Below are 14,033 nucleotides of genomic sequence, written 5' to 3'. Positions count from 1 at the left end.
CAGGGTTAAAACAGCCCAACCGCCGGGTTAAAACAGCCCAACCGCAGGGTTAAAACAGCCCAACCGCCGGGTTAAAACAGCCCAACCGCCGGGTTAAAACAGCCCAACCACCGGGTTAAAACAGCCCAATTGCTGGGTTAAAACAACCCAACCGCAGGGTTAAAACAGCCCAACCGCAGGGTTAAAACAGCCCAACCGCAGGGTTAAAACAGCCCAACCGCCGGGTTAAAACAGCCCAACCGCAGGGTTAAAACAGCCCAACCGCAGGGTTAAAACAGCCCAACCGCAGGGTTAAAACAGCCCAACCGCCGGGGTAAAACAGCCCAACCGCAGGGTTAAAACAGCCCAACCGCAGGGTTAAAACAGCCCAACCGCAGGGTTAAAACAGCCCAACCGCCGGGTTAAAACAGCCCAACCGCAGGGTTAAAACAACCCAACCGCAGGGTTAAAACAGCCCGACCGCAGGGTTAAAACAGCCCAACCGCAGGGTTAAAACAACCCAACCGCAGGGTTAAAACAGCCCAACCGCAGGGTTAAAACAGCCCAACCGCAGGGTTAAAACAGCCCAACCGCCGGGTTAAAACAGCCCAACCGCAGGGTTAAAACAGCCCAACCGCAGGGTTAAAACAGCCCGACCGCAGGGTTAAAACAGCCCAATCGCCGGGTTTGTCCATTTTCAAACCAATTTGGGTTGTTTGTAACCCAGCATGTTTTAGAGTGTATATTCATTTTGTACTTGATGTGTTTGATAGGAAATGAGCAGCGACACGATCCTCATGTGATCACTCTTCTTATAGAAGGCTGTGGCAGACCCAAATCATCACGGCTTGTGTTTGTGAATGCAGTGATTTCTTCTTCTCTGCGCTGTGGGAGATGTTAGCGTGTCTCGAAGATCGGTCACACATGATCTAATGAGTGGTGTCATGTTAACTCACACTGACATACTTCTTCTCGCTCTTCACGTTTTGTCCATTTTCTCTGCTACAGAAACTCTTAAAAAAGTCCTCGTCTTAACACTTCTGGACCTTAAGATGCTTTCTGAATGACTTTCTTCACTAGGATTTCTCTTTCATTTTAAGAGGAAATTTCCTTGATAATCAAAGTCTAGCAATGCAAGAAACACAACCCTCAGAACAGATAAAAGAACTGCACTTTATTTTTAACACTAAACATATAACAGAGAAAAATACAATTGGCATTTTACAACAGTGACAACTGTACAATATGATCAAACTGCCCAAACATACCAACAGCACAATAATAATAATAATAATAATAATAAATCCCTGTCAGATCTGAGGATGTCAGTCAGTCCAGCGCACCTACACAAGAGAGAAAACACAGTTGAGAAAACACTTTAATATTAAATCACAATTTATCACGATATTCATTTACCATTAATGGGGAAAGAAATGCTTTAAAACTTGAGAATGAATGTACATTAGTTTGTTCACAATTAAACTCCACAGATGAATCCCCTTGAAATACATTTATATTTTCCCCCTAAATTCTGGTTTCAATTTGAATTTGATTTATTTTTGGGGGTTCTGTGTTGTAGGATTTAATACAAATATTAATACAACAATTTAAATCAAGCTTTTCAAATTCAATATAACAATTAATTTACAACAACAACAAAATCAAAACCAAAACTATAAATGTAAAACATGTCTTGCTTGTATGATATTCCTTAGAAATATGAACTGCTTTATTCTTTAATCACACTTTTATTTTGATGTTTTGTCGTGAAGATCTTTCAGTTTTAGTGTGTTTACCAAAATCGTATTTCATGATAGGAGTAATTTTATATAATTTTAAATATTATAGTATTTATGTAAATGTAAATTACAAACAATGACAAAAACAGAGCATAGTCTTCACTCTAGAAACTAACTCTACACTGATTCAAGTTATTATTCTATTTTGTTTTGTTGTTTGATTGACATTAATAGAGGTCGACTGATCGTGGATTTTACCGATAACTAGGTTGGACCGATTAATCGGCCGATACAATGGATACTGGATAAAAAACATAAGTAAACCAGTGCTGAACTTTATAACAAGAAATAAAAAAAACATTACTAATCTATGAAAATGTGCTAAATTAAAAACATGAATATTAAAATGAGAAGTTCTAACAGAACAAAGTCTTCAGACAATAATTTAAACCTTAAAATATTACAGGTCAAATTTGTTTCTTTAGCTATAATCTAGAAACATGCATGTACTTATCATAGATAACACGCAAGTCCATGTGCATCAAGGATGTGTTAGTTTACATGAACTATATGCATTATGCATACATTTTTACAGCATGTATTAATATGAGCAATATTGTACCTTGATCATTCATGTTAGTTCATAGTGCATTAACCAAGCTTACCAGATAAAAACTCAAACTCAATTTAATGTTGAAATGAACATACTAACAATGAACAATACTCACAGCATTGATTAACCTTAGTTACTCAGTCCCTCCAAGATTTCGGGATATTTTTTTGTGATTTTTGTGATCAAAATGGCTGATTTTGTGGTGGTAATTTCCAGAAATTTACGAACAATTTGCAATGTTTTTTTTTTTAAATAATTAGGATAATACATTTAGCATATTATGTATTATGTTAATGCACAATAGTCATAAATGACAATAGAACACACAAAATGCACAAATCTTGTTTATTTTGGGATCTTAAAAGGCTAGTCCAGTGCTGTACTGTCGAGCTTTAATAACATGATAACTTAGGGTGGGAATATGACCAATCTTCAAATAATTAATTTATCAAGTACATTTTCGGCCTCCGCCTTCCGTGTTCAATTTATGGAAGTGTGTAAAGTTCTCCTGCGGATGGAAAGACTAACGCTCAGCTCCGCTCGTCATGACGTCACACACACATCTTGAGTTTCACTTTCAACATTCAACACTTTTCCACAGAAGGCGGAGGCCGAAAGTTTACTTGATAAAGTTTTAAATATGGATATTTTTCTTACACAAACGCGTTGATTCGCTTCAGAAGGCCTTTATTAACACCCCAGAGCCGCTGGAGCAGTTATATGATGGATAGATGCACTTTTTATTCAAAAACAAAGCAACTATGAATCCAATTCTAAAGCTTGGATTAGCCTGGACTTTTGTAATATAACTCAGATTATATCTGAAAGAAGAATGTCACACACACCTCGGATGACTTGAGGGAGAGGAAATCATGGGCTAATGTTCATTTCTGGGTGAACTATCCCATTAAAATAATTTTTTGCGATTTATTTTGCGGTGAAATTATGAACTATACAGGATCGCAAAAAAATGCAACATTTTGTTGACTTGCGTGTGTTTTTATCACATTGTTTTAACTGCTTGAGGTAGCGCTAATGTTAGCGTCCGCTCAGCCTCGACGACAAACACACACACTGCTGTTCTTTACCTGTTCATGCAGCATCTAGTCAACAAATTAATTACTTTAGAATGATTTGCCAACAAGTACTGTAGTGTTCTTTATTCATACCGTTTCGCTGGCGTGTTTTAAACTAGGGGTGGGAGAAAAGGTCGATACATCGCGATTCGTTATCTAACGATTCAGAATTGATTCTGTGTTCAATTCACCAGTGTGTGTGTGTGTGCGTGTGTGTTTGTGTGTGCGTGTTTGTGTGTGTGTGTGTGTGTGCGTGCATGTGTGCGTGTGTTTGAGTGTGTGTGTTTGTGTGCGTGCGTGTGTGCGCGTGCGTGTGTGTTTGTGTGTGCCGGTTTGTGTGTGTGTGCGTGTGTTTGAGTGTGTGTGTGTTTGTGTGCGTGTGTTTGTGTGCGTGCGTGTGTGCGCGTGCGTGTGTTTGTGTGTGTGCGTGTGTTTGTGTGCGTGTGTTTGAGTGCGTGTGCGTGTGTTTGTGTGCGTGTGTTTGTGTGCGTGCGTGTGTTTGAGTGCGTGTGTGTTTGTGTGCGTGTGTTTGTGTGCGTGCGTGTGTGCGCGTGCGTGTGTGTGTGTTTGTGTGCGCGTGTGTGTGTGTGTGTGCGGGTGTGTTTGTGTGCGTGCGTGTGTGTTTGTGTGCGTGCGTGTGTGCGTTTGTGTGCGTGTGTGTGTGTGTGTGTGCGCGTGCGTGTGTGCGCGTGCGTGTTTGTGTGCGTGTGTGCGTGCGTGTTTGTGTGTGTGTGTGCGCGTGCGTGTTTGTGTGCGTGTGTGCGTGCGTGTGTGTTCGTTCACCGGCCAAACAGAACAACCAGTTGATAGACGAACATTAATATGCTTGTGATTTGACCGTTCGCAAAGCCCCGCCCCTTTAGTTACTGTTGCTATGTCTGACCTTTTTTACGGTCTATGTGTCCCACATGCCATGGCACTCTCACGCCACACACACACACACACACACACACACACACACGTAAAGAAAATACATCGCGGAGCAAAGAGGACACTGACAACCAGTGTTGGGGAAAGTTATTTTGAAAAGTAATGCATTACAATATTGCGTTACTCCCTTAAAAAGTAACTAATTGAGTAACTTAGTTACTTTTTAAGAAAAGTAATGCATTATGTTACTTTTTCTCACCTGGGCTGGGCTTGTTTTTGTTTTTATAACAAAAAGTTATTTTTGTCAAGACCTCTTCATACCAAAATGTAAATAATAAGCTAATGCAGATTCTCTCATGAACACTAGAGGGCGCAGCTCTGGATAATGAGAGAATAGATGCAGGAGAAAAAAGTTTGACCAATAAAAACAAAAAATCTAGTCATTTTCATCATCAAAGGTCAGCAGCAAGACATTGGTCAATTAAATATAAAGGTAGATTATGCATAAAAATAGTTGTTTTATTTAACATTTAATTATTGGAGGTTTGCATAGTATTCTGATTTAGCATTTGACTGATTTTATTCATTTTGAGGAGGACAGAATCTTTATTGTGCAAGTGAGATGAATAAATGCTCACATTTAGTCTAGAACTACAATAACCATCATGTTCACACACACACACACACACACACACACACACACACACACACACACACACACACACACACACACACACACACACACACACACACACACACACACACACACACACACACACACACACACACACACACACACACACACACACACACACACACACACACACACACACACACACACACACACACACACACACACACACACACACACACACACACACACACAAACTCAACATGAGGACAGGAGAGCTGTCAGTCAAATTAATGTGAAAAAGTAACTCCGATATTTTGTTGTAAATTTGAAAAGTAATGCGTTACTTTACTAGTTACTTGAAAAAAGTAATATTATTACGCAACTCAAGTTACTTGTAATGCGTTACCCCAACACGCCGACAGACAGGACAGATCAAGTTACTTTGGATATGAAAAAGTCTTAACGTTAAAATTGTCTTTTTTAAAGAAATGTAAACCACAAATAGCGTTTTGTGTCTCTTCAATGTGTGGTGATCACTGTACTGCCTCAGATCGGCTCGAGAACCGATCATCTCTTCCTTCTAGCTCATTGATAAGAATAAACATGAATGAACACTTTCCCCGCTGAAAGACGTCAGCACACAGCGTTTTCCAAGTTCAAGTCCAAAAAATTTGACTTGACAGGAAACTTTTTTTTCGTTAAAATGTTCTAAATAAACTGAAAAAGTCACACTTAGTTGTAAATTGAGAACCGTTTATTCTTAATGATTGTTCTTTGCAATTGTATGGCTTCATTCAGAGCTTGTTAATCCTGAATATAACTTTGTTAATAAAATACAAATATTGAAAACAATCATATTTAATATGGCAATACTGTCAAACAGATATTATAACTATAAACAAAAAGCATAGTAACTCCAATTTTGGTTAAAGTTCATGTATTTGCACAGCAGGATCATTAGTTACCAAAAAAGTATGTTAAGAATCGTTTTGGGAATCGGATCGTTACTCCCAGAATCGGATCGTTAAGTGCCTTATGATTCCCACCCCTAACAAGAGCAATGTTGTGCAGACCTTTAAAGCAGAACATTGAATAATCATCTCGTGCGTCCATTGCATATCGCGCCGTTTTACTTCCTTTTCCGCGTCTGGGGCTGTTTGGCCAGTGTATAGTGTAAATGCAAATATCGGATACGGCTCGCTTTTAAAAGATGATGAAAGCGGGTCGTCAAAAACATCGGATATAGTCCCCAAATCGGAAGACCTGACGTGTAAATGTGGCCTTTATAACTCAAAACCACCATTAACCCTTAATCGTCCCTCAGGGTTTACGTTTGAGTCCCTTGTGCTCAGATAGACCCCAAACTTTTTTTAGAGAGAGAGAGAGAGAGAGAGAGAGAGAGAGAGAGAGAGAGAGAGAGAGAGAGAGAGAGAGAGAGAGAGAGAGAGAGAGAGAGAGAGAGAGAGAGAGAGAGAGAGAGAGAGAGAGAGAGAGAGAGAGAGAGAGAGAGAGAGAGAGAGAGAGAGAGAGAGAGAGAGAGAGAGAGAGAGAGAGAGAGAGAGAGAGAGAGAGAGAGAGAGAGAGAGAGAGAGCGAGAGCGAGAGCGAGAGCGAGAGCGAGAAGCGAGAGCGAGAGCGAGAGCTGAGAGCGAGAGCGAGAGAGAGAGAGAGAGAGAGAGAGAGAGAGAGAGAGAGAGAGAGCAATGACCACATTATCCACTAGAGGTCCAGAGGGAAGTTATGCAGAAGTTAAGCTGCCTTTCATCTTTCTTTTATTTGCCCTTTTCTCTCTCTTTCTCATGATTGTTCCATGTTGCATTTGTGCTCTAGTATTTGTCCTTCATTTATGTATGGAATTTTTTCAGATTTATGCCAGTTTTGTTGATTTTATTTGCCAGTTTCTATAAAAAATGCTCTCTGTTGCAGTCACACACGTGTGTGTGTTTCTGTGTGTGTGTGTGTGTGTGTGTGTGTGTGTGTGTGTGTGTGTGTGTGTGTGTGTGTGTGTGTGTGTGTGTGTGCGTGTGTGTATGAGACAGAAAGTTCGTTCCACTTTGTGTTTATGCTCTAGGACCAGATCTTGATATAAATGTAGACATTTTCAGATTTATACTGGATTTAGTTGATTTATTTTTACAAACAAAGTGAAAAAAAAGCATTTTTTACATTTTCCCATTCATTGCCAAAATAAAAAAAAATGCGTGTGTGTGTGTGAGTGAACATGCTTGTTCCATATTGCATTTGTGCTCTAGTATTTGTCCTTCATTTATGTATGAAAATCTTTTAGATTTATGCCAGTTTTGTTGATTTTATTTGCCAATTTCAATAAAAATGCTCTCTGTTGCAGTTGTTGTGTGTGTACGTGTGTGTGTGTGTATATGAGATAGAAAGTTTGTTCTACTTTGTGTTTATGCTCTAGGACCAGACCTTGATATAAATGTGGAAATTTTCAGATTTATACTGGATTTAGTTAATTTTTTTGGACAAAAAATGTGATTTTTTTTTTTTTTTTTTTACACTTTCCCATTCATTTTCAATGTGGGGTCAATCTGACCCCGAGGGACTTAAACAGTCATTTTTTTTACACACCTTTAGAACAACCAAATCAAGCCCAGATTGTTTGTGCATGTTTAGATTATTTAGGAAAAGTCACAGAGTCTCATGGCCCTGAGATGAAGGGAACACTTTTTAAAAATGGAGGAAAAGTCCAGTGGGGTAAGCTGGACCGCAAGGGCCGATTAAGGGTTAATTATAGGAACTACGGAGACGAAAGCCCCTATTGTGATAAATGATTTAGGACAGACTGCATTCATACTGTCCTGAGGTTCACATGAACTCTACAAACTCTCAACAACAACACAGAATCTCTTTAACGAAACAGTCCCGCCATTACCAACTGCTTCAGTTTTTGATTTCCTAGAATCCCAAGGTCTGCGTAGTCACATATAATCTGACACCAAGGCTTGGTTTTAGCTTTGCCATTCTTGGAAAGTGAGGTTTGAAGGGAGGAAAGAATTATATAGGCAATCAGAATGATCCATAACACTCTCTCTCGCTCCTTTAGACCCATTGCCAGCAGGAAATATCATTCAGTCTTACCTTCCAAAAATGCAAATTCATCTATTGCTTCAATAGCATTATCTGCCAAGAGAAAAAGCATCAGTCATCACTGCATCAACACCACTAGTTAAAAATTATATTTTAGAATATATAAAGGAACACGCCACTATTTTCTCATTCTCCGACTCTTCTAGAGTTAATCAGTTGAGTTTGAGCGTTTTGAGCCGATCTCCGGGTCTACACTGTTAGCATAGCTTAGCATAGATCATTGAATCTGATTAGACCGTTAGCATTTCGCTCAAAAATGTCCAAAGAGCAGTGATATCACACAGGCTAACTTCCGCCAACATAACCAGAGGGTCGAGCGGCTCACACTGGGAGCGCTGGGACTATTTTCAGCCGCTGTGTAATATCACTGCGCCGCTGCACTCATGGGGCGGCTCACAGCTCTTGATTATTATAAAACCTTACTTAAACTTAAAACTTTACTTAAAAAACCCTTGTACACATTCCTAGTGTATTGGAAAATATATAATAAATATATATATAAAGATTTACACTGGCAGCTCAGAGCTGTACAGCAGCATTTAAGTATGAGATTGAATAAATAAATGTAAAAATAAAACACTACATAGACTTCACTATAAAATATACACTAATTCTTAGCTACTGTATTAGTTTTTCAGTCAAGAGCAGTGAGTGATTTTCTCTTTGTCTTTTGTTGTTGTATTAACATTAAAGGGATATTTCACTCAAATGAAAATTCGGTCATCAAGAAATGAATACAGGTTTGGAACAATATTAGAGTGAGTAAATAATGACAATTTTATAGGTGAACTGTCCCTTTAAGGACCGCGTGTTCACTATAGGCTGCGCCGCTGTCAATTTAAGACCTGCGCGCATCTAATATACAGACACACGCGATTTTATTTTCACTTTAGACACTTTAGACTATTTTCAGCCGCTGTGTGATATCATTGCGCCGCTGCACTCATGGGGCGGCTCACAGCTCTTGATTATTACGCAGGAATGAGAGTATAGTTCCTGCCATATCGGCCTAGAACATCACAACTTCTCATTTTCCGTCGGTCTTAGCACACGATGGAACTACAGAAGAGTCGAGTTTTAAACAGAAATATGGAAACTCTTTGGTCATTTTTGAGCGAGATGCTTACGGTCTAATCAGATTCAATGATCTATGCTAAGCTATGCTAACAGTGTAGACCCGGAGATCGGCTCAAAACGGTCAAACTCAACTGTTTAACTCTAGAGGAGTCGGAGAATCAGCCTGTTTTCAATAATAGTGGCGTGTTCCTTTAACGTTTTAACTTACCCAAGTCTTTGCGTTGTAGAGTTTTTCTCTTTCCCTGTTGTGCATAAACAAGAGCGTCCTTTGCGATCATCTCAACAAAAAGCTCCTGCAAGCAGAACAACAATTTTGTTAACTCCGATGTGAGATGTGTCTTTATCCACACAAGAGTAGGTGATCCATAAAAGTTGTGAATTCAAGTCCTGACGGTAGTTAGACACAGACTGGTCTTCAAATATTTTGAACAGATCATCTCTCCTCTTTCATTCATTATAGAAGCTGCTGTATCATATGAACAGTCACACGGTAGGACTGTGACATTTTTTGACACTTCATTTTCAACAATTCTGCCATGCAATTACAATAATTAGTGCCTATTTATTCATATTAAATTATATTACACTTGCTCATGGGATTTAGCTTAAATGTGATCTGAGATTGTCTTACTATATTTTGTCTTACAATCTGCAAACTACAGACAAAAAAAACCCCATAAAGAGTGATAGACAGATATATGAGAGAGAGATTTACATTTACTGATCTTCTACGGCTATTTTAATGCCTTAAACAGTTTGGTTTTCTAGGATCTATTCTATATTTTCACTAAGATTGTGTTATCTGGCCCGGCTAACACACACAAATAGTTTTATTGAAACTACAAAAATGACTTGTGATTGTCATTAATGCATCAATATTTGGTTTGTTTATATATATATATATTTTAGGGATGCAACACTACAGTTAGTCCACGGTTCAATACACTCCTCGGTTTTTACCCACGGTTTTCGGTTCGGTTCGGTTCTGATGGCTTGTCACATACATTTTTTGTTATTCTATTCTTAGGCGACAGGAACAGCAAGAGGTTAAAGAGAAAAAAGACTTTTTTTATTGCAATACTCTTTCTTTATTTTACTTAAAAGAATTGAAAAACCTTACTTAAACTTAAAACTTTACTTTAAAAACCCTTGTACACATTCCTAGTGTATTGTATAATATATAATAAATATATATAAAGATTTACACCGGCAGCTCAGAGCTGTACAGCAGCATTTAAGTATGAGATTGAATGAATAAATGTAAAAATAAAACACTACATAGACTTCACTATAAAATATACATTGATTCTTATTAAAGCTGCTGTATTAGTTTTTCAGTCAAGAGCAGTGAGTGATTTTCTCTTTGTCTTTTGTTGTTGTATTAACATTAAAGGGATATTTCACTCAAATGAAAATTCGGTCATCAAGAAATGAATACAGGTTTGGAACAATATTAGAGTGAGTAAATAATGACATAATTTTATAGGTGAACTGTCCCTTTAAGGACCGAGTGTTCACTATAGGCTGCGCTGCTGTCAATTAAAGACCTGCGCGCATCTAATATACAGACACACGCAATTTTATTTTCACTTTAGACATAACCGACTGTGTTTATGTAACCTTGTGTGTATTTGACAGTATTAGCGCAGTAAGACGACTACTGAGTCCAGTATTCACGTGTTTGACAGGCGTTTAGTGCGCGCGCTCTGAAAAGCGCATGTTAAAACCGCGCACGTGAATGAAGGCTTTAAAACGCATGCAAATAATGAACTTTGGTGATTGTGAATATCTATAGTGTCCCGTGAGTATAACTCTACCACTAACCTGTGATCTGAATGTATGTCGCGTTGTTCAGTATATTGGGATGGAGGCAAATTATAGAATTTGTAGAAAAATAATTAGTAAAATGCGAAACCGAAAAAAAACGTAATTCACAAACGCGTATTGAACCGTGAATGCCGTACCGAACAGTTCAATATTATATTGAGAATTGTGGCATCCCTAATATATATATATATCTATCACACATATATAACACATGCATGTACATGTTGAACAATGAAACTGAAACACTGGCCAATATGAGGTTTTATATATATTATATATATTTATATGGGTGATTCTTAGACTACGGGCACTTTTATGTTCTTTTGTCATATTTTTAAAAATACATATCATTTTGGACAAATTCCTCTTTCTTTGTCAAGCTAACAATAAAACCAACTTAATTTGTTTTTACTACTCTATTATGATTTTTCATACTCTTCAACCTCCTTATAGGTGTCAAAATCACTGTTTTCTTGTCGCACACCCAGACTTTTGAACTTCAACAATGAAAATACAGTTTAAAAATATGAATTATCAGGTAACTATTAATGTGCAACCCCTCCTGTTTACACCGCCCGCTCCAAGCTGGACTCGAACCCGGGTCTGGACGCTTTAACACGGAGGATAAAGGCTGCAACCCCTAGTGTCAGTCACTAGAGCTGGACAACTTTAAAAGATACACTGTGTAACTTTTTTAGTTTACTCATAGCTAAAAACACTTAGTTCTTTCAAAAATATATGTGCTCATTAATGTATATTTACTTCTTTCAAGTAATAAAGTATTCTGGTAAGTTTATAATATGCCATTGTAAACACATACGGGTGAGGGTTTGAATGCGGGTCGCCATGTTGATCCTCCATCTTAAAAGTACATTAGCCAAAGAGGGACATTCCCGTAAATTCAAGCTTCGCCTTTGGCGTTTTAACACTCGATGGCATCAAATGTGGACGAGGTCGAGCTGGAAGCCATGTTAATCTTGGACTAAATCAGCCACCGTAGGAGTTAAAACGAAATTGGAATTGAGAGGAACAGAAACTAATATTCACTGGATGGTCATACACCAGTTCACCACTAGATGGAGGAAAATATCACACAGTGGAGCTTTAAAGGAGATTTTCTCAATATTTAGATTTGTTTGCAGATTTTCAAATAGTTCGGCCAAATATTATAAACCACACATCAATGGAAAGATTAAGCTTTTATATGTATAAATCTCAATTTCAAAAAATGACCCTTATGACTGGTTTTATTGGTACATATCCTCCTGGGACCCAGATAAAAAAAAGTGTTTTGAATTTAGTATTTTTTCATGTCATTAGAACATAAGAAACATGACATTTTTGAAAAATTATATTTTATTCATATGTTATGCTATATCCTCTAGTGACACCAGGACAGGCTGTTTAAAAAATAAAATGACATGAAAATGCATGTATAGGCAAAAACAATGGGATTTATTTTTAATTCACCAATCAATTTTTAGGTTTCAGCATTTTTTTTACACCAAACTTTGTTTAAAGATGATTCTGAACTGTTATGAAAGATATGCATTGATATACCATTTTACTTTATGCAATATGTGGGTAAAATGGCCATACTTGGATTTTCCCATTCAATACAATGCATCTAATTTGCATATTAATGTGTTCTTGGTGCAATAGTGTAATAATGGGAGTAATAATTGGCAACATTTTCATAATAATATCTAATATTTCATAGGAATATTGATATGTAATTTCTTCCCCTATTCTCTTGTTGTGTCTCCAGAATGCCTGATAAACATGATTTAAGTCCTGGCGTCTCTACAGTGGACATTTATGAAATCAATGCCCTGTTCTGTAACAGAAAGTCACATTTTGATTAGAAAACCCATTTCCTGAGATGTTGAAACAATTTGAAAATTAATCTGATTTAAATTGTAATTAAAAAATATGATCATATTTCCATAAGAGTGCACAAATGACCATGATCAGAGAGCTCAGAGAGTGTGTTTTTCTCACCGTGGCTTTAGCGATGATGAACACCGACTCCTGACTCGCCAGACTCACATCCGGGTCCGCTTTCATCAGAGCTTTAATGCGGGACAGCGGTAACTTGGCGAGCCGGTTCTGCTGCGCGGCCGCGGTGGGCCCAGCTGACCCAGTCCCTCCGTCCTCCTCCGGCTCGGTGCCCCGGGGCTCGTCTTCAGCTCCGCCGCGGTCCAAATCCGACTCCGCGGGAGCTGCGCACGCAGTCGCCGCCATTAAACCGAGAGCGGATGGTCGAATCTTCTCCCGCCAAATCTGACTGTAAACACAACCTCGAGGCGGAACAGACGTCACAGCGCGACGTCATTTTAACGGGCCAACTGATTCCACTCAGGAAAGGCCGTCTTTTTGACAACACAAACTTATTTGTTGACCAAAGTCTTTTCAATACCATGTCAAACAAAGACATTCGCTCAGTTATTAATAGATCTCAGATTTATTTGCCTGCTTGTGTGAGTTTTTGGAATAACTTATTTAGTGATATAGAATGGGAAGAGTTTTGGCTTCTTCGACAAAAATTCTTCTTATCAAATAAAGTTGTTGAAGTTTCTATTAAAATGATCCATAACTGTTATCCGATAAATCATAAACTTGCTAAATTTAACAGTAGTATTTCACCCAATTGCTCTTTTTGCCTTCAGTATGAAGAGACTATTAATCACTTGTTTTGGGATTGTACTTTCTGTAAAGTCTTCTGGATTGATTTTTCAAATTTTGTTAAAAAATATTTATATCCAAACTTCTGTATAACCCCCAAAATTGTGTTTTTTGGTTATTCTTTGAAGTTAGACCCTTCTCATTGTAAATTTATTATAAATGTATTGCTTTACTGTGCTAAATTTTACATTCATAAGTGTACATTTTCAAAATAAAACTCCCTACTTTTTTATTTTCAGGAAAGATTTTGATATGTATTTAAACTTGTTAAGAAATTCTGATAATTCTATTGCATGTAAGACTCTTTCATGGTGTAAATCCTTTAAGCTAGCTTAATTTGCTTTATTGTTTGTAACCCTCATTGTTCTTTGTAATTGTAATTGTTGTTCTCTTGCATATTAAAAAAAAATAAAGAAAGAAAAAAAA

General features: G+C 37.8%; 1 protein-coding gene across 1 annotated transcript; it reads right to left on the bottom strand.

The window, feature by feature from the left end:
• Positions 1–1,140: 1,140 nt before the first annotated feature.
• pole4 (polymerase (DNA-directed), epsilon 4, accessory subunit) lies at positions 1,141–13,219 on the bottom strand. Its single transcript, XM_079844102.1, has 4 exons — positions 12,924–13,219; positions 9,304–9,388; positions 8,010–8,051; positions 1,141–1,322 (listed from the first exon to the last, which is right to left on the bottom strand). Exons 1-4 carry the CDS (start codon positions 13,164–13,166, stop codon positions 1,309–1,311), a joined length of 384 nt encoding a protein of 127 aa, XP_079700228.1. The 5' UTR covers positions 13,167–13,219; the 3' UTR covers positions 1,141–1,308.
• Positions 13,220–14,033: the final 814 nt, after the last annotated feature.

This window comes from Gobio gobio (assembly GCF_949357685.1).
Source record: "Gobio gobio genome assembly, chromosome: 19".
In the NCBI taxonomy this organism is placed as follows: domain Eukaryota; kingdom Metazoa; phylum Chordata; class Actinopteri; order Cypriniformes; family Gobionidae; genus Gobio; species Gobio gobio.
The sequence above is the reverse complement of the archived record's forward strand: the minus strand, read 5'-3'. Positions and strand labels throughout refer to the sequence as shown.

Bases quoted from the DNA above. Each gene is read 5' to 3' on its own strand.
- pole4 (XM_079844102.1), bottom strand. From the start codon at position 13,166: ATGGCGGCGACTGCGTGCGCAGCTCCCGCGGAGTCGGATTTGGACCGC. The intron at 9,389-12,923 runs GTGAGAAAAACA...TTCTGCTTGCAG, and splicing joins TCATCATCGCTAAAGCCACG to GAGCTTTTTGTTGAGATGAT. The intron at 8,052-9,303 runs GTAAGTTAAAAC...TTCTCTTGGCAG, and splicing joins TCTACAACGCAAAGACTTGG to ATAATGCTATTGAAGCAATA.